This window comes from Corapipo altera, unplaced genomic scaffold, assembly GCF_003945725.1.
Source record: "Corapipo altera isolate COAL_440 unplaced genomic scaffold, ASM394572v1 66, whole genome shotgun sequence".
In the NCBI taxonomy this organism is placed as follows: Eukaryota; Metazoa; Chordata; class Aves; order Passeriformes; family Pipridae; genus Corapipo; species Corapipo altera.
In genome coordinates, this window is record NW_020884924.1 from 5,296,741 (window position 1) to 5,317,659 (window position 20,919).

Consider the following 20,919-nt stretch of genomic DNA (forward strand, 5'->3'; position numbering starts at 1 on the left):
TTCTTAATAATATAGGGAACGGAAATCATTGACTAGACTTTTTTCCTGGTTTTGAAGGGTGAGTGTCCTAAATAATGAACTTTCTGAACTTTTTGCTATGCACAATAATTTGGACTACTTCCTTCAGCAAAGAAAGCCAAATTCTATGCCACATTTTAAAAAGTTCAGAAATCAGTTTTAAGGTGGTGAATAAGAATTTATGGGTCTGTCATTTGCCTTTGAATCCCAAAATAACTTTCAAGTAAAAAAATCCAGGTGAAGATTTATTCCTTGTCTAAAAAGATGTCAGAATGTTTATTCAGGCAGAGCTCATTGTGCTTCAAGCTGTTAGACCCACTTTACAAAGCCTTTATAGGTGAGGTGACAAATTGTTTTCTGGATTAAGCATTGTCTTACTTTCTATAGTTTGGTTTTACTTATTGCATATGCAGAATGTCTGCATGGTTGGCTTTTCTTTCTTTTTTACTGACATTGTGGGGAGAATTTTATTGATTTAAAATTAAAAGAGTGGTAAAATAATCAACCTGACATCCTTTTCTACCTGCAAAATGAAGCTGAAAATAAGCATAGGCTTTCTTACAAGCTCTCTAATGCACAATGAATCTTCTGAGAACCCTGGGCCCTCAAAAGACAAAAAGAAGTGCGCAACAGAACATAGGGATGCATGAGAGAAAATTGTCTGTTATTTGAAGCAAATTGTATATCTCCTCCTTTGTTTAAAAGGGATGTGCATGACTAGATTGCATGACCACAGCAAAAGAGATGAAGCCTGCAAGGTTTTGAGTTTCTTCATGATTTATCTACTGTACTTCTGGAAGATAATTTTATTCAAATGCTCCAGTTGCTTATATTTATGCATATAAAATGCATATCTCTTTATTCATTCATATTATGAATATTTTGTTTATCACCTGTTTCTATTTTTTTATTATATGCTGTAGCTGATCCAGACAGTGAGCGCCATCGACAGGGATGACCCACAGGAGGGTCAGCACTTCTACTACAGCCTGGCTCCAGAGGCAGCCAACAATCCTAACTTTACTCTAAGGGACAATCAAGGTAATCAGAGTGGACACAGACGGTTAGCTACTCTAATTTCTAGTGCGTGAGTTGGACTTGAGAAGCTGTGACTTACAGTGTGTGATAAGACTGCCATTTCAAATAATACCAAGTGACACCTGCTCCTTAAAGGCAGTAATAAAATGACATGTTATTTAATACACTTGAAGGTTATATGATATTTTCTTCTCTATAAATACTCTCTAGCAATAGGCCACTTTTCCTTCTTTGAGGAAATGTGCCAGTGCTTTGTGCAAATTCAGATCTTTTGGTCAGGCTGCAGGCATCTTGGATTATCGAAGTGGAAATTGCATTCATTCAAAAGGAGATGCTTAAAGGTAGAATAGTAACTGGAACTAGGAGTCGAATCTGAAGGGAATTACATTGCTCTTTTTTTGTACTCTTCATGTTTTCTCCCAGGCACAGAAAAAGGGAAAGTTCTTGTACTGTTCCATTCTTTACCCCCAAGCACTTTTTTCTTCCTCCTTGCACATCCATATTTCCCTAAGGAGAGAGGGAAGTAGGGAGGACTTACAGAGCCTTAGCGGGGGTAACTTGATGTACAGCTAAAGGTCTGTGTAAGATGACCTAAGTAGAAACAGAACCTCTGAGAAGACTCATGGCAAAGCACTGGAATTTGAGCATCTTAATCAGTGGAATCTGCTGCTTTGGGGAAGATTTTGGAGCCTGCAGGAAAGCCCTGCCATAGCAGGCCTTCGCATGACTCCTGTTGGAAGAGGACCTCCATGGGCAGACGATGATACTGAGGTCAGGTGCACACCAGCCTTCATTAGGAAGGAGGGACAACCTTGAGTGACCTGGTACAGACCTTTGCAAGTTAGTACTGAGGGGCTGGATTTCAGCAGGAGTTTAGTGTGTAAAGCACAACAAATCAGCAAGCAATTCCAGAATAAATGGAGAGAAAGACTGGCCACCTGCAGAGTACATGGCCAGCCTCCAAGCCTGCCCTTGCTCCAACACATGGCTACTTGTCACATTTACTTTCATAAGCCCCTATCTAGGCCTCTCCATGCATATGAAAGAACAACGTAGAGGCTCAGAAAGAAGCCTATGCCTCCATTAACCAAATGTGTCTTAAAACACACTACTAGTAGAATCTTGGCCCTCCTCCACAGTATGCTAGTGCTTTTTCATCCCAAAAGCATTTTTTTCTATAGTCTCCCTTAAGCCTCCTCGCAAAATTTCTTGCATTTTTATCCCATTCTTTCTCCCCTTGTCTCATTCCTTTTTATTTTTGAATATATTGCCAAAATAACTGAACAAATGTAACACAACTATTGCTATAACGTTTGGCAAACCAGGCTCATTTCATCCTCAAGGCATTTTTCTAAAAAAAGAAACTCACAAAATTCCCAGTGTCAGATGCACTTTTTCTGTCTAAGGCCATACTTGCAATAATTTATAGTGACAGCAATGACTGCATGGCTGTGCCTCCCACTCTCTATAAAATACCAGTTTTCCAGATATAGACATATATATAGATATAGAGATATATGTATATATCACAAGAAGCTTTGGGTACTATTAGTTATTAATTTGAAATAAAAATGCTAAGTATCAAACCACTGACTATTTGAAATATCCACATTTTGGGCACCACAATATAAAAAAAGACATTAAGCTATTATGGAATGTCCAAAGGAGGGTGGTGAAGGGTATGGAGGAGAAGCTGTATGAGGAGCAGCTGAGGTCACTTGGTTCAGCCTGGAGAAGAGGAGACTGAGGGGAGATCTCATTGGGGTGTTCGACATCCTCATGAGGGGAAGCAGTGCACTCTCATGACCAGTGGCAGGACTTGAGGAAACAGCATGAAGCTGAGTCAGGAGAGGTCTAGGTTGGATACCAGGAAAAGGTTTTTCACTCAGAGGGAGGCTAAGCACTGGAACAGGCTCCCCAGGGAAGTGGTCACAGCACTAAGCCTGTCTGAGTTCAAGAAGCGTTTGGACAATGCTCTCAGGTACATGGTGTAACTATTGCAGTGTCCAGCGCAGGGCCAGGAGTTGGACTCAGTGATCCTGATGAGTCCCTTCCAACTCAACATATTCTATGATTCCATGATTCTATGATTCTATGATTAAGGATTAATTTACTCCCTCAGCAATTTGGAGTGCAGTAGTCATTTTAGTAACAGTAATTTATGCTTATATTTTCATCTAGTTGCCATTAAGAACTATATAAATCATATAACTTAGGCACAAAGGGGGTAGCTATACTGTATGTCACAGGGTGACAAGATAAATAACAGAACTCACTTTGCTACTCACAGGCTATGCACATAAAACGAGACAGAAACACTTCCCGGGCTGTTGGAAGGCACTGTTAAAATTAGCAATTGTGCTGATTACTTGGTTGTCCAACATAGCAGTAAGAGAAACTGCAAGACATGTAGCCTTCTTGGCAACAATTAAAACCTTGATTTTTACTGAGCAGCACACAGATCACAGTTCGCATTCTGATGAACTGTTTTACATATTTCTTTGGCCCTCGTAATTTTAGTCTCTGAGAACTTTTTCAGTCTATTCATTCTCTGCATATCCTCAGCAGACAGAGAAATCCTATTGTTCTCCTTTATAGACAGGGACCTGGGGCAAGGAGAAATTAAGCTACTTACACGCCTGGTTCCCTTTGAGTTCAATAAAATCAATGAGAGATACACATGTCAAGTAGCTGCAATTATCTGGGCACAAGTGGCTCCCCAAGGCCATATAGGATATATGGGATGAAGCAGAGAAATCTCCGGTTTCTGCTGTAGGGCACTGGCAAGCCATCTTCCCCCTCTTCTAAGTCCAGCTGAGACTGTGTTGGGAAAAAGTCAGAAAAAGAGGCTTGCTGTAAGAATGGGATGAACAACAAATAAGCTTACTGCATTTTCAGATTAAACTCTGAACTGATCTTCTGTTGAACCTTAACCACTACCCTCCACCTTTTGGAACCAGGAACTGTTGAAGACATTTAAGTGGGTGCAGGATCAACATTGGTGTCATACCACCACCAGGCCTGTCATTAGGAGCCTCTGGCAGCCCTCTGCATTGCAATTAAATTTGTCCAAGGAGAATGTTAAGCTATTTCTTCCTTCCCTAAAACTGTGGTCTACCTCCCACTTTGGCAGAGTGCAAAAACACTGAGCTGAAAATACTAGACCAAAAGTGTGACTCTTTCCTGAAGCCAGTGGTGTCCATAATGTCTGCTTCCTTGTGCTCTTTCTCTCACTCCTGGTGAACTATTTCTTTATATTATTCCTAGCTCTTCACAATCATTACAATCAGTTTTTAAAGACTAATGGAATTTTTGGGCTAGTCATCCCCAATTCTCCTGCAGATACATACAGAATGAAACCAAACCTTTCCAGTGAGAAGAGTCGTGGTTAGCTCTGATCTCAAGGTTTGGACCTACACATTGCTTGATTCCCCTGACCTCTCCAGGGAGGGATATCACTTCCAGTGGGGCAGAAAACCGCAGGAAGATGGTGGTCCATGGCGTGTTCTCACAACCACATGAAGACACCAGCCTGCATGCCCATGGGAAGTTCAGTTTTTACCTCCTGATCATACAAATGTGGGACCTGCCATGCTGCAATCTTCAACATCTCTGTTCAGTGTCGTAGCTAAGTCCTACCATCCAGCCCCGTGAGCCAAAGATTCTGTGTTGGAAGCTGTGATGAAAAATATTGTTCATTCTTGTCATACCTCCTTTTATTATTTTTAATATTATGGGGCTTTCATGTGCTCACGAGCCTTCTTCTCTTGATGGCTGGGGCTTAGCAGATATCAAATTTGGAATAAAATTGTGTATTCCAGTTTCTGCCATGCTGCATCACATTCCAGCATGTCCTTCACACTGCACTAGCATGTCAAATCACATTGGCTTTTGATCAGTTACACGACAAGTTTTGGCACCGATGTATTTCAATTGCAGAGTAACAGGTAGAACAATTCTTTAGGGATTATTTGGATGCCTGCCTAGTACAAAGCAAAACAAAACAAAAGAGCCAAAATGTAATGTTGAGAGTTACAAAGAGAATTTTATCACCAAGAACATTTAAGACCTGGGTGAAATGGTCTCACATCACAGCAGAAGGTATATATAGACATATATCTTTTAAAGTTAGATTATAGAAACTTGGGTTTGGCCTGAAAAAAAGAATAATTAAAAACACTTGAGATCTCTCACTAGATGATTTTGCACAGCTTCAGTCAAGTTCACTGCCTATGACTTCTTTTACAGGCAAAGTATGACCAGCTCAGAATAATGAAGTCTTTTTCCCTCACAAAGAACAGTTTCACATAAAATGAAGATTTGCTGTCACCTGAATAGAATTTGTGACTTCTATTGTAAGTGAATTTAAAGGGAGTGAGTCTTTCACCCAGGAAAGAGAAAAGCAACCAAATTACTACAGTTAAGATGACTCAAATATTTCCATTGACATAGCATAAATGCAGGCAGTTTGTCATTTTCTGCCCTTTGGGTTGCTTTTTCTCATGCTAAAACTGGCCCAGTAATGGAAACATGTGGTATTAATAGCTGGGGAGCACATACTAAAGGGCACATGAACAGCCTGAGAGAGAGAAAGCACTTGTGTGTACCCCAGGAGAGAAGAGGGAAATGTTTGCAGGAGGCAAGGTCTCCTGTCCACAGCATACCCTTTGCCCAGAAACCATGGGAGGTACAGGGTACTGCTTTCTGCTGGGTTTTGGGACACATTCCTGAATCATAGGATCATTTATGTTGGAAAAGACCTCCAAGATCATTGAGTCCAACTGTTAACCTGACACTGCCAAATCCAACACCAAAGTGCCCTAAGTGCCCCGTCTACACGTCTTTTAAATATCTACAGGGATGGTATCTCGACCACTTCCATGGGCAGCCTTTTCCAATGCCTGACCACCTATTCAGCAAAGAAATTTTTCCTATTACCCAATCTAAACCTCCGCTGGTGAACTTGAGGCCATTTCTTCTTGTCCTATCGCTTGTTACTGAGGCGGAAAGACCTATTGATGTCTGTCCATACCCACTGCACATACTCAGAGCTGCATGGCATATCGAAGGTGAAATCAGTAAACAGTAACACATAATCAGTTTTAAGCAACTTTGGGATTTCTTCTTGCATCTTTCCTCAAAGTTCCAGCTCTTGGGATTGCGTGATTTAATGAGACACTACAGATCACTATATATTCTCATACAGACATGCAAGCACACTTCAGAATTTTACACTTTCAGGGTAAAAGCTTGAAATGTCATTGACGTGTAAGCAAAAAAGACCTTGAGATTCCTTTTAAAAACATGTCACAAATTCAATCTAATATCGCAAACTGTGGAACCCAACATCTCCATGCTTATGTCTGTCAGTACTATCTGACGCCATAAGATTTTCAGCACAATTAAAGCATAATTTAAGTCTAGCAGACAAGTCTAGCAAGTCTAGTTTGAGTTTGCATATATTCCTTAGTTGGCTGCATATAGCACTCCTGATTTCACTCCTAAAAGCCATCAAATTATTTCTGGTGTTCAGGTCAATGTAGATAATATAGCTGAATTTATCTGCATGTAACCTGAGTTTCTGCTCTGAAAAAAAAATCACCCAAGATTTAAATTTTATCAGTGAATGGACAGAGAAATAAGGAAATGGAACACTCCCATTGATATTTTAGGGTTTTTTGCAGTCTATTAGTGATCAGGTTTCTTGCCATTTCCAAGCAGCAGTCCCATTGTGCTAATCCATCTGGGAACAGCTGATCAACATCCTGCATTTCAAGCATAAGAAATGTACATTGGTAACAACCTGGAGATGCAGCTGGCCAGACTTTGTGACCTCTTATGAACCAATGGAACAGGAAACAAAACTAAGTAGTAAAAGAAACTGCATAAAGGTCATCTCCCAAAAATGCCACACATCACTGCACAGGGTCAGGGCTTGCAGGTCTGCCAAATAGGAAAAGTACCTGTGTTCCCCATTCATCTTTGCTGGCCCAAGATGTGCAGACATGTTTGTAAGAAAGGACAATTTTCATGCAGGTTCCTTTAGCCTCCCTAGTGAGCCAGATCACATTGGAGACATTCAGTCTTGGGCTTTCCAGAAGTCTCTGAGGTCAAAAATCTTGAAAGTCAGCACTGAAAATATCAACACTCATCTCCAAAGATTTTGGCTTGGTATTCATGAGATGAGAATTGAGAGCAACTTCCTGAATCCACTTGCTTTCTGATTAGGAAACTTGGTCCACAACCTGAAGAATTTGGGGAAGGAGGTAGACAGGAATTCAAATGCCACTGGGAAATTTTGACATTTTAAAAAGTATGTTGAATATGGAGGAAAAAGCCCCAGAGTTAGGAATTTCCTGTGAAATTACCAACAGCAACTGGTTGTTAGGTCACTCTATTGCTATTTTTTTCAGCAGCAGCATTTTGATTCCTTTTGATTTAAGTTCTGATAAAAAACAGGCAGTTACACTAAATGAAGCAGAAGAGTCAAATCAAAGCAGAATAATTCTGACAATGATGACACAAAGCATTCTGACTTTTTTCAACGGCAGAAGTACTAATAAAATTGCATGTATTTGACTGAAAAAATGTTTAGTTGCAAATTTTCAACTCACTGCTGCTTTAGGATAGCAAGCTGGGGTTTTTTTCCTTTGTCTCCTTGTTGCCTCAAGCAGATAACCATGCCATGTATCAAAAAACATAAAGAGTACCGTAACATGTCCACAAGGATTATATGCCAGCATCTCCAAAATGGTAGCAGCATCCAAGTGTGAGGCCTAGAAAAGCTGCTGAGCATGAACAAACAGGGACAAGTTGCCTTCAACTGTTCATTTCTGTCTTGCCTTCTGAAAGCTCTTTTAGCTAAATCTGAAGAGACAAGAAAAAATGGGTGTGGGTCTGGGGCTGATTTTTTTAATCTTTATTCTCTGCTGAATCTATTTGCTCTGCATATCAGCTATTGTCTCTGTTTATTTTCTACCCTCAGACAATACAGCATGGATTTTGACAAGGCGCTCTGGCTTCAGACAACACGAGCAGAACACCTTTTACCTGCCCATCCTGATCAGCGACAACGGCCGCCCTGTGCTGAGCAGCACATGCACGCTGACCGTGCACGTGTGCAGCTGCGATGATGAGGGCATGGTGATGTCCTGCAACGCAGAAGCGTATGTCCTCCCTGTCAGCCTGAGCAGAGGGGCACTCATTGCCATCCTTGCCTGCATCTTTGTGCTGTTAGGTAAAGCCTTGGCTTCTCCTTGCTGGGGGACAAACTTTTCAGCTCTGCCCAGGGTGTCACTGACCTACTGAAGGTGTAGGACACAGACACACATCTATGTATGTGTGTTTATGTAGACACGCACATACCTAAAGGGCCAAATCAAGGACCAGCTGCATATGGCTTCAGACTTTGGGCTGTAGGAATGGGGGAAAACTATGGCCTGCAAATATTTCTTCCAGATGCCCAAAGTGCTAGGGTGTCTGGCATGCCCAGGCTTTCCCGCAAGAGGTATGACAGGAGGAAGTACTGGCAGCTGTGGCTGGGGACAGGTTACTTTCTCATCCTCAGCAATTTCTGATCATATGCTCTCAAAGGAAACAGGAGTGGTAAGCCCAGTTCCATTTCTTGTCTTTTTTCAAGAGATGTCCCCACCTCCATCCTTTTTCCTTGAGACACTTCATTTAAATGGTGGCTGTGCTGCAATAAAGGAGCTGAGCATCTTTCCTGAGTTCTGTCTCCACAATTAAAATTCATCCTTTCCTTGCCCAGACCTTCCATATCCCCTGTTAGCTCTTTGTATCAAAAGAACTTCAGTTCTCTCATTCTCTCAAGTCATGAGATATTAGTTCAAAACACACATTCTCTGAAATTTCAGGGGACCCAGTTTGAGGAGCAGTGAAGTAAGATACAGGGAAAATTCTTTTAAAGTACCTCAATTCTGGTTCTTCAAAGGACCATAGATATCTCAGTTCAAAATTTTAGTATTCAAAATCTTTGCTGAGTTCTAGCTCTGGAAGTACAGTCACAAAGTGATGGCACATTTTCAATAGCAAAGGGCTCTGGTGCCTGTATATCCACTTCTCCTCATATTAAGAAGCACGGAGAGGATGAGGAGCCCCAGCACTGCAGCACTGCAGGAGGCTTGCAGATAAACAAAAAATTCTTTGGAGCAGACTAAGGGGCTAGGTCTGCATTTTGCTGTGTAGGCAGACATATCACCACGGTGCCTTAGCACCATCCATCTCTGTCACATGCAGTGGCCAGCCCAAGAGACATCTTCAAAGCAAGCTACAAAAAACCCAGCCACACAGTAGAAAAAAAATATCTCTGGAACTGTGTGCCACTACAGATAAACTGTTACTGATCTCTGACATGGCTAGCTTAAAAGTGGCTCAAGTATCACTACAGTGCATTGCAAGCTTATCCATGTCCTAAGTGTCACCAAGAGTTAAGAATTTAGGTGCAAAAAGGAACAAATTAGCAAGACCTCAGCTATTAATTTTGACTCTGGGGTGGGAGATTTCTACACTCCTCAACTTGCAAACATCATAGCTCTTTAAATCCAAGGGGTGGTTGGGCTTTCCAAGGGGAAAATAGGCAACAGAGAATCTGAAGCGCTGGCAAGATCTGCCTCCTTGCTGACAGCCCCGTGTCTTGCTTGCCTCCCGCAGTGTTGGTGCTCCTCATCCTCTCCATGCGGCGCCAGCGGAAACAGCCATACATCATTGACGAGGAAGAGAACATCCATGAGAACATTGTCAGGTATGATGACGAGGGTGGCGGGGAGGAGGACACAGAGGCCTTTGACATTGCTGCCATGTGGAATCCGCGGGAGGCTCAGCTGGTGGTGAAAAACCGGCAGGACATGCTCCCTGAAATAGAGAGCCTCTCCCGATACGTGCCTCAGGCATGTGTCATGGACAACAACGTCCACAACTACGTTCTTGCCAAGCTGTATGAAGCCGACATGGACCTGTGGGCACCTCCCTTCGACTCCCTCCAGACATACATGTTTGAAGGGAATGGCTCGGTGGCAGAGTCACTCAGCTCCTTACAGTCGGTGACGACAGACTCAGACCAGAGCTACGACTATCTGACGGACTGGGGGCCGCGCTTCAAAAAGCTGGCTGAGATGTACGGTGCCACAGACAGCAGCGGGGCTCTGTGGTAACAGATAAGGAATGGCAGAGGGCTTTCCACGTGAAATGGTGTCCAGTTCGGTCCATTCTCATCAGATGCTTCCATGGACATGGGTAAGGCCTCCTAAAAAAATAGCAATACGGTGCTTGGATGAGAACGGGAAGAAAGGTGCGAATGAAGGTCTCTCTGGGTCAGCTTTACTCAGTTAAATTAAGTCACATTTTTGAAACTATGAGAACCAGAAGAAATAAATTTTTTTCCTGGATTTTACTGCAAAATTGGAGAGCTCCACACCTGGAATATAATGACGTTACTCTCTCTCTCTCATCCTTTCTCACCCCCTTGTACATGGCAGCTTACTAAGCTCTATACATCTGGGTTCAAAGATCTGTAAACTCCAACTGTAATCTTCAACTCATGGAGAAATTGCCACCATAAAAAAGTTGTTCCCCATTGGTTACATTTTCCCTGTTAAAAAGGAAAAAAATTGCTTGCTAACAAGAGAAAAAAAATTCCACAAAGCAGAAAATTGAAACTGCAGTCTCAGAGGGCTCCTTGTAAACTAAACCTCCTCTCTCTGTTGCTAACAGAGTCCTTTTTTAATCCTTTAGAAACAAGGCTGAGGTTGGGTCTTTTTTCCCTCGTGACTGAGAGGGCTGGGGAAGAGGCTTTGAATTTCTGCTCTAATTTAATGGTTGATCTGTGAGTCGTTGGCATTAACACTAATCCATCTCCTACCAAGTTTGTGTAAATTTATTCCTGGCTCTTTAAAACCATGACTCTGCTAAACTGCTCAGAACAAAACCAGAAAATCTGCCTCTTTTGCACTGTAGATGTCTCTTCCATGTGCCAAATGTGAAGATTAGATTTTACCAATGAAAGCCAAATAAATTTTAAAATAAGAAAAAGCTATATTTGGTAACTACATGGGTTAGATGGGCTTTCCTAATCTGTGTGAGGTCAATCCAAGGGATGTTTACATACTGTAGATAACCTACTTGAACAAATGCAGTATTATAGACCAATAAATGGATGTAAGAAAATTACATGTAAAAATTTTGTATATTTGTTAATTTTGGTAATAAATATGATGTACTGCATACAGTACAGTACCTTAGCACCTCTTTTAATAAAAGTTAAACAGAAAGGAAAGTCTGATGACAATTTATTGAGTACTTCGCACACAGTTAGTGTTTATTTGTGGCTTTACATGCCTTGAGCATCAAGAAAAAATGGTTCATCAGCATCGTGTCAAGGAAACTAGTCTTCAGTTTACAGAATCAAGCAGATTGTCTGCTTCTTTTATCATTGTTCACTTGGACATTGCCCTTAGCAGTGAACCAGCCTAAGTACAGCCTACCAGACTAGTTAGTTTTCTATTCCAATCATGCTGAAGCCAAAAAAAAATCTTGGCTGATTTTTTTGAAACATTATGGCTGAGGCATTGATAAATTTGGAAACCAGTTACATAGCCCTGACACAGTGTCATGCATTCAGAGACATGAAAGACTGTAAGATGAAATAGCCATTTATGATCACTCTTACTCTGCAATCAAAGTTTTGTGCCTGGATCTTATCTTTTGGTTTTGTTTGCATGTGTAAACAAGAAGAGCTAGGGAAATGACACTAACACAAATTTCATGGCAAGTGGCAAAGGGCTTCTGAAAGCAGAACAGTCTGGAATGAAATTCCAGGTTTCTTTCTAGCTAAGGAATCTCTCTACCTCAAATTGCCCAGGAAAGAGACATGCAGACAAAACCACCCAGTTAACCATACTTTTACCATGGGCGTACCATGCTCCATTTCTGTTGCAGATGTGCACTGCAGTCTCTACATTGTCTCATCGTAGACTGTACCAGTTTAAGACTGGTTCCTTGTTTCCATAGACTCAATACAAAGTCATGCATCCCTGGAGAACCATGCACCCACCATGGAAAAGGGTTTTAGTGATTTCTCATTTGCTTATCTGACAAGATGAAAATCTGTTCCTTCACAAACATAATATACCATGGGTTCTGCTTATCACCTGAACATGCTTTACACCATTGCAGAAGTAGCACTGAAAATTATTTGGTAATGATTCTTTTACTCATACTGTAGCACTCACCTTCATATATCATATTGATTTTAAAACATTAGACAAAGAACTGCAACCACCATGACTAAGGAAATGGTGTACAGGACACAAAACCACTGTTGAGAGACTTCAAGAGCTTTCTTGCCTCCTGCCACCAACAGAAATCACAGAGCATAGGGTAGAAGGACATCTATTCCATTACTTTCCTGTCTGAATTAAACATCAGTTTTATATTTTTTACGCAGATGACTGTTTATTCATAAAACCCCCAATTGTGAAGGCTCTGTAACCTCTCTAGGCAGTCTTCCACTGTATCAATACACTCAGTGCTGAAAGCCTTCCCTGGGAAGTACTAGGCATTTATGCCTTGATCCCATACAAACCTACAATACACATAGATGACTTTGTTCCTCCGTAGAGCTATGGTTTGGTATTTTCAGATCATTACTGTCTCTCCCTCTAGTCACAGCCTACAGTAACAAAAATGCCTCCAGATAGTTCTTCATAACCTGATACCATGATGGTCTAATTCTCCTATTGTAAGCAGAGTGAGAGGATGGGGCATAAAAATACATTCCAGCATCATATTGCCTTCAATTTTCTGCATTTACTGAGAATTTCCCAGGACGAGCTACTTCACGGTCTGTTTCAACTCCACAGAAGCCCCCAGAAGTGGTCTCTGCAAGACAGGCTATGCAGCAGCTGGGACCAGCTTCCCAGGCTGCGTATCACCTGATGTGGAAGGACCAGCATCCCTTTTGCTAGGAGCTTGCACTCACACCACAGGGGAGCCTGCAGGAAGAGTGGGTTCTTAGTCCACCTTCCTAAGCTGCGTGTTACCGTTAGGCTGTCTGATTGTCCTCAGGTTTGCCTTAACTTGTGAGCACAGTCAATAGCTGCACAGCTTGACGTTGTGACACTTACCAGCTGGTGTTTAGTAGGCACTTGGCAGACTGGCGCTTTTTTTTCCCTGTTTTATGGAACAGGTGACAGTGTTTTTGCAGTCTGTGAAATGTCTATGCAAACAACCAGCACTTGCATCTATCACACTCCAACAAACAAAACTGAAGAACCCTCTGCTTTTACTGACAAGATCCATTTTCAGACATATGAGGGCCCAGCAAGCCCAAAGTAGAAGAGGGGAGAAGACTCTAAGCCCGAATGAAATATATGATGCCACAGGCTGTCAGTGAAACAAGCAAGCTGGTCACAGAGGTCCTCAGCCTCCTGCCCAGGGGTTCCTCAAGGGCAGGCCTGACCATGTACATGAACATTTGCAGCACTACATAAAACCTGCTCATGACAAACAGCCAGGGAGTTCAGCCTGCCATGGTGGAGGGACTGGGCTTTGCCATGACACCAGACACCCCCAAGTGACAGTCACAGTCATGCATGGGACCCACACTCCACCCACTGCCCTGGTCAGAAACGTCAGAGGGCCAGGATAAGATCCCACATGCACTCACCAATGTCCCCAGTCCACCTGTGCTCCAAAGTTGGTTTGAGCACATAGAGCTTCTATCACTATTCATTTGATTTTGTACCTCTGATGACATTTTTTTCCATAGTTGCCAGTTCTCAGGAAAAAAACAAAAGGAACAATCCCGTAGTCTCAGCTGTGGTTGAAAAATCAGTGGTTCAGGGGAAAAAATAACAGTGTGTGCAAGTCATTTTACTAATTTCAGACACTTAAAAACTGAGCATATGGGCTAAGCAACCCCTCTAAATGCTAACTAACATAGATATACAAAGAGTGATTCATTTCCCCTATCTTGACCATCTGTATAATGCTATGCCTCTCTGGAGTTCCTTCTCTCTCAGTTAATGGCCTGGCCTCTGGGAATTCATCTCTGCTGCTCAAAGTCTGGCCCTAGGCATGACATTCTCAAGCCCTCTGCTCTACATTTGGCTATACAAGTTACCATAGTGAATACTATAGTCTCTGATGTTTTCTCTGTCATGATGTTTTCACCTATCTCTGTCTTGTCTAGGTAGATTGCGTTAGCTGTCATCTCTTATACTTCATTGGTCATCACACCTAGGCTCTAGTTAAGCTGTCTATCAAGAGTCCAGATCCCTCCAAAGTAAAATGTAGAACTCAAGAATGCACAAAAAGAGTTAACATTGTTCTTTTTATGGTAAATTTTCTTGCAACATTGCATTTCATTTGCTGCTGCTCTGCCCATTTATCCAGCTTTATTAGGTCCCTCTTGTTTTGTCATTTCTTCTCCAGCTTTTATTGCTCTTAATCATTTAGTGCTACCATCACATTTGCTGCCTAAAATTCCCTTTTAGATCATTCATTAAAGCCAGTTGTGACACAAATCCTTGGGGGACTCAGAAGTTATATTTTGGTCACCTTGAAATATGATTTATTTATCTGTCCCTGGGTTTTTCTTGATGCAGTTTTCACATAGCACAAGCTAGAACCTGCTTCATTGCCTGCTGTCTCAGCTCATCTCCCAGGAACCAACAAACTGGAGGGACAAATAGGTCACAGAAGTCTGTTCTGCATATGCACCACATCTTACTTATCCTGGCCATGATTAAGAGAAAGGAGGCATGTAAAAGAGTGATGCCTTACAGATTCCAGAAAAGTTCTAACCTGAACAAATTCAAAGTTGAGGATATTCAGTTGCTTTTGCCTTTGTGCTGCCAGGGTCTTATTACTAAAGTGATGTTGGGTTGCATCACTTTGATTTATGCCATCTTAGAGAGAAGGTAGGTTCAGTAAAAACTGAGGATGGCATGTGAGGAAACCTGTACAGTCGCAAGTTAAAAATGTTGTTGCTCTCCTTCCTCCTGTGTGTGAGGATGTGATGCAGCCCGTTGCATCCTGCTCGAGAAATAGCCCTTGATGTATTCTCTCCTCATTCTCTCTACATTCTCTCCAATGTGTAAACAGGTAGTGGGTCTGTTCAAGACATCCTAATTTGTGCCTGCTGACATCTGCAACATTCAGAAGAGGAGGAGCTGTCTTTCCCTCAGTTGTGCCCTGTCTCTCTTAGGGCAATGCATATGCCATCAGAGTATTCCAAGATAGCCACTGCTGCAAAACAGCTGTATCACCTAAGGGGTTTGTTCTCATGCATAAAGGTCAGTGATTTGCCTCTCATTTGGACTGTAATGCGGTAATAATCTGTATCAGTCCATCCTGTTTAAACAGACAGAGGAAAATTAGCAGGGACAGCAGTGAAACTGAAGTGGAGTCAGAGCTGTGATCCAAGGAAAACAATAGAAGTTGGGGAGTCTCACTGCCAAACTAAGACTTTAGGGATAGGTTTTCAGTTTTACTTTCTTCTGTCATTCTTCTGAAGACCTTGCCCTCACCGACATGCAAGATATTTTGCTGTTGGTCTCAGAGGCACATCAGGCCATCTGCACCACTGACTCTGACCAGAAGCAGCAGTGCAATGTTGATACTGTATTTCCCAAGAGACATTAGAGTAATATGGTGGAGGAAGTAGAAGAGAGTCACTTCACAATGACTTTAAAAACTCATGTGATTTTTTTAAGAGCTGATGTAGGAGACAGTACACTGTCTGAATATCATTTTCAGATCTCATTCTTTATTAAGCTCACCATTGAGGAATGGGACTCTTGGGGGATATGAATTTTCAAACTCACATCTTAGTACCTATAGACCAGTTCTATGATTGGTATAATTTCTTCTGGACGCAGTACTCCAGATGTGGCCTCAGTAGGGCTGAGTAGAGAGGGAGGACTACCTTCCTTGACCTGTTGGCCACACTCTTCCCAATGCACCCCAGGATACTATTGGCCCTCCTGGCTACAAGGGCGCACTACCAGCTCGTAGCCAACTTGTCATCCACCGAAACTCCCAGGTCTTCTCCACAGAGCAGCTCTCTAGTAGGTCAACCCCCAACCTGTACTGGTACTTGGGGTTATTCCTCCCTGGGTGCAGAACCCTACACTTGCCTTTGTTGAACCTCACATTAGGTTTCTCTCTGTCCAGTTCTCCAGCCTATCAAGGTCTCACTGAATGGCAGCACAGCCACTGATGGTACCCAATGTGTTTCTAATTGCCCCAGATTGCCTTAACCTGGTCATCATTCAAATCAGTTAAGATGAAGAAAGCAGGAAACACAAGAATCCCCCTTCTCCTTTAAGTGTAGAGCTATTTGCCTCCAGACAGGAGAATTTTTACAGCTTCATAACCTTCATATTGCATTCCTGAGATATAGCATGTATCAGCATGAACTTACAGAATAAGTGTTTCCGAGCTCAGAATAAAAAAGTTACTCTTCTTCTAAGCAGTTGTGCTAACACATAATGGGTTATTTGGCATTATTTGTTTCCGTTTTTGCATGGATTATTCTTGGAGCAGTCAAAGGGAGACAACCTGTCTGGCAAGGTCATTTCTTTTCGAAGCTCCTCAACCAAATATTCTTAAGATCATAGGTATCACAGAAGAAAAAAGTAGAAAAAAATTAGTTACAAAGCAATCAAGTGACTTTTTAATGGTAACATAAACAGAGCCCTAGCCTGCACATGACCTATTCCAACCTCTGAGCAGCTTTTTGATTTAGAAAATTCTTGTTTACTTTCATCTTGGAGACACATTCTCAAACTGAAAAGTCGCTAGTTGAGGTACGTACTTTCAATAGCCTCAATCTTGTGCCTACTGACCATGATCTTGCAAGATGTACACTAGAGGGAAGGAAAAACATGCATATTCTGCCTGTAGACTGTGCTCTTGTCCTGAGATTACAAAGGGTTTTGCAAATTCTGCAAAGACTATGACTACAGAATAGTCATAAGGCTTTTTACAAATAAATAGAAGCACAAAGAAGTTTTAAAAATTATGAAGATTTCAAAAGAAATCACTGTAGAAATGGTAACCTGTCCCAGCAGTATATTGATCTAAGCAGACTTCCTCTTGAAACTTAGTAAATTATGGCTATGGCATACGTGGCAGGTGGGCAATAGAATTTTGAGCTATAGCTGAGGTGCAAAATTATTCTTTACTGATAATATAAACACATCTATAGATTAAATCAGAAATACAATCCCACAACAGAAAATTATCTCTGCTACTAATCCAAGAAATTTTCATTTCATGATTTCCATATATTCAAAACTCTTATTTACTTTTCAGCCAGCTGTCCAACCACTGAAGAAACCAAAAGTCAATGTGGCATTTACAACTCAAAACAGATGAGTAGGATAAAAATTTCTGAAAGCCTGAAAGCTCTTATTAAATCTTATCATCCAGAGTTGATTGTAAAGTGTTTTCCTACTGTTAGAGAAGTGAACAACCACAACACAAATTATGTGTAATTTTGAGTAATTACAGATGATGTTAGCATTTTAGAAACATCACTCACAGTGAGAGCTCCAAACTGATCGATTTATATGATACTGTGACTCCTTCATCTTCCCTAAAAAATTTCAGCCACCTCATGGTTCTGCCTGATAAATTAATAGTGAAGAGGCGGTAAACTGTTGGCATTTTCTGACAGCATTTTCAGGTTTGTGCAAGAGAATCTAACGTCAGTTAAAAAAACACCTCCGTCCCCTGGGTAGAGTTGTATAAACCACTGCAGCAGCCACTCCAATAAAATATCTGGTGAAGGAGATAGGAAGACTGAAAACCTTCCCAATGGTCGTAGTATTGTGTTTTCGTATCTGGGCTCACAGAAAACAAGGTGTCTACCACCAACATTTAGGTGAACAGTCATAACCCTGTATTAGCCACATATGACCAAATGTGCCTTCCCAGGTCATCACTAACAAGCAACACTAAGAGACTTGGGGCCTGGTTTTGACTCTGATGCTACACACAAGTCAGACAAATTTTCGTGGTCTTTCTGTGCTGTAGCTTTCCACCCAGTATACCCACTCTAAAGTAACATAACAATGTGAAGAGCTTTAGTATTTATTTAAGCAGACTGCTAAGCATTTTAGAGCCCTAGGCACATGCTAAATAGGATATAAACCTGCGTATTCCTTTTCAAAAAGCACATACCCTTCTAGCTCTGGGAAAAGAGGAAAAGGATGACTCACAAGTAGCAGATGTTGGTAACATCTCTTAATGCACTACTGAAGGGCATTCAGAGGTTGTAGTGATGCAAGCTCCCTTAAAGCCTACCTAGAATAGATCTGAGCAAAAAGCTGTAGTAAGCCAGATCCTAATCCATTCCTTTGTCTCACTTTATCAGCTACAGTCACAATATTTTGTTTCTTTGTCAGACCTTCTCTCCAAAAACATCAAAGCACACAATAAATATGAATTACTGAAGCAGCACAGGATTCCTGATATGTACTGTGGCTCTGTTATCAGTAGCCCTTGGAGAGTATTACATTGTAATAGCATTGCTAAAGAAAATCAGCTATCTCGGTGCACCCCAGCAGGATTTGAGACCAATAATACAGCAGGTCCCATTTTTCCAGAAAAAAATGTAGGCCAGATGCCAAAATTAAGTGTTTAAACTCTTTCTATAGACAATAGAGAGAGCAGATGATTCTTCAGAAAAAAAAAAAAAAAAAAAAAAAAAAAAAAAGAAAAAAAGCACATTAACTTAGACATCCTTCTCAGGAGAGTAAGAATTCACCCCTAGAGGAGTGTTTCTCTCTCTCTAGGCCATCATCTGCCAACCGCAAAGGAGGTGTCCACATGGACCAGGGGTGCCTAAGGGACTGCTGAGGCTTCAAACTGAAAAAGAGTAGGTTTAGATTTGATGTTCAGAAGAAATTCTTTATTGTGAGAGTGCTGAGGGACTAGAACAGGTTGCCTAGAGAAGTTGTGGATGTCCCATTGCTGGAAGTGTTCAAGGCCTGGTTGGATAAGTCTTTGAGCAACCTGGTCTAGTGGAAGGTGTCCTTGCCCACACCAAGGCAGTTGGAACTAGATGATCTTTAAAATCCCTTCCAATCCAAGCCATTCTATGATTTTATGATCCTGACTATGACTGCACAGCTCCAACAGGGATGAAGAGAAGTTTCACTGGGACATCAGTGTAAGAGACACTAGTGAGGAGTAAAACCTCAGAGGAACACAATTTGCTGGGTTGGGTACCCGTAGTGCTGCCCACACTGCTTCACAAGGATGTACAGTCCAGAAAGGATATGTGCAAGGCACGCCACTGCTGGTGGATATACATGCTGTCAGCAGCAATTACTGCACCCCACCCCACTGTTTAACTGACATGTGTCAAAAACTAGTTGGCCAACCTCTCTTTTAATTGAAAGATGTTCATATCGAAGACCAGATGCAAGAATATGGCACTGGTTTCATACAGTGTGATAAAGACTTTCTTTACACCTGTAGCAAATAATTTATTCTATTAGTATCAAATCCCCATCAACAACACAGAGATAGTGGTCTCCTCTCTACCTTAGCTACTCTACCTTTAAGGTCAGGAAAGCACCTCTCATTGTGTGTGCACATAATGGGTACTGCAATGTATCAGAATTATAACAAGAAAAATTACACAATTTGACTACCCTTGCTGTCGCATCTGCCCCGCCTGCAACTCGTTGTCCTGTCTCTTCAAGTAAATACTGATAGCGTCTAAAAACAAAACACAGCTGTAGTGAAACCTCCGATCAGCTCGCAGCCATTAAATAAACAGAATACTGGCCCTTTCCTCTTGTTTAAAATATCGTTACTGGGAACAAGTCATCTCTATCGCTGCCTTTGTGCTTCAGTGCACACGTTAGGCTTTTAAACCTGACCTAGTTTTGACTGAAAAGAGAGTCTACAGACAGCATCACCACATATGCTATTTTTTTCCTGCTAATCAATATATTATAAAAGCTGGAGCATCTCCTTTTGCTAAAAATGTAGCAAGGGATGAGGAGCCACACTATAAGCAGACTCTAATGCAACTTCTTGCAAGCCAACTGCACCATTGTACATGGCAGCATTGTGCCTTCCCTCAGCTCTTTTGATTTCCCTGATGTTCCATGTAGGTGATGAAGTCTGATCCAACCCTAAAATAGCTCCAACAACACCACTCTGAAAACACAAAAAGCTTTGCTTTCCCTGCAACAAGCCATCAGGGTTGACACATTGCAGCAGTGTTTGTAAAGCTTGGTAACATTTTTACAGTGTTTAGATGAGCTGAGTTTATGACTGAAGTCTTTTGTGGAAGGTCCTGCCTTCAGGGCCCATTTGTTTGTTTTAACTGTGCTCAGGATTTCTGCTGCTTTGAGGATGACTGACAAGGGGATCTGCTGTGCAGGGTTTGGGCAAGACAGACTTCCCATTAGATAATAACTTCTTTGCATTCATAATAGCCCTGGAAAAGTGTAATTGACTCCTAAGCTTGCTCTGGAATGTGTAGATTCTGTCAAGAAACACCAGCGTCAGAGAGGGACAAGATGCATCTGATCACAGGTTGAGACCCCATGTAGGCTGAATGTATCCCAAACTGTCATCATGTGCACTCAGCCTCTACCTGTTGCTTCATGCAGGCCTGTGGGATCCACACAGTGGGTCAGCCAAGCACAAGGGAGCGTGACCGAGATGTGCAAGCGGACGCATATTTAGGGGCAGGACACCTCACATGAGAAGGTAGGATGTAGCATTCCAGCTCTGAGGAGTGTGCAGACCCAAGAGCATCAGGAAACAGGAGGGAACCTGCTGTGTGAACATGAGATTTGAGGTACATTGGACAGCAAG

At 41.8% G+C, this 20,919-nt stretch overlaps 1 protein-coding gene across 1 annotated transcript in view; it reads left to right on the plus strand.

Moving 5' to 3' along the window:
- The window catches only part of CDH20 (cadherin 20), a 119,579-nt gene extending 108,886 nt beyond the window's left edge, over positions 1–10,693 (plus strand). Inside the window, exons 10-12 of the mRNA XM_027657468.1 lie at positions 942–1,059; positions 8,042–8,293; positions 9,727–10,693. Of these exons, the coding sequence (XP_027513269.1) occupies positions 942–1,059; positions 8,042–8,293; positions 9,727–10,226 (870 nt within the window). The 3' untranslated portion in view covers positions 10,227–10,693. The remainder of the gene's footprint in view (positions 1–941; positions 1,060–8,041; positions 8,294–9,726) is intronic.
- The last annotated feature ends 10,226 nt before the right edge of the window (positions 10,694–20,919 follow it).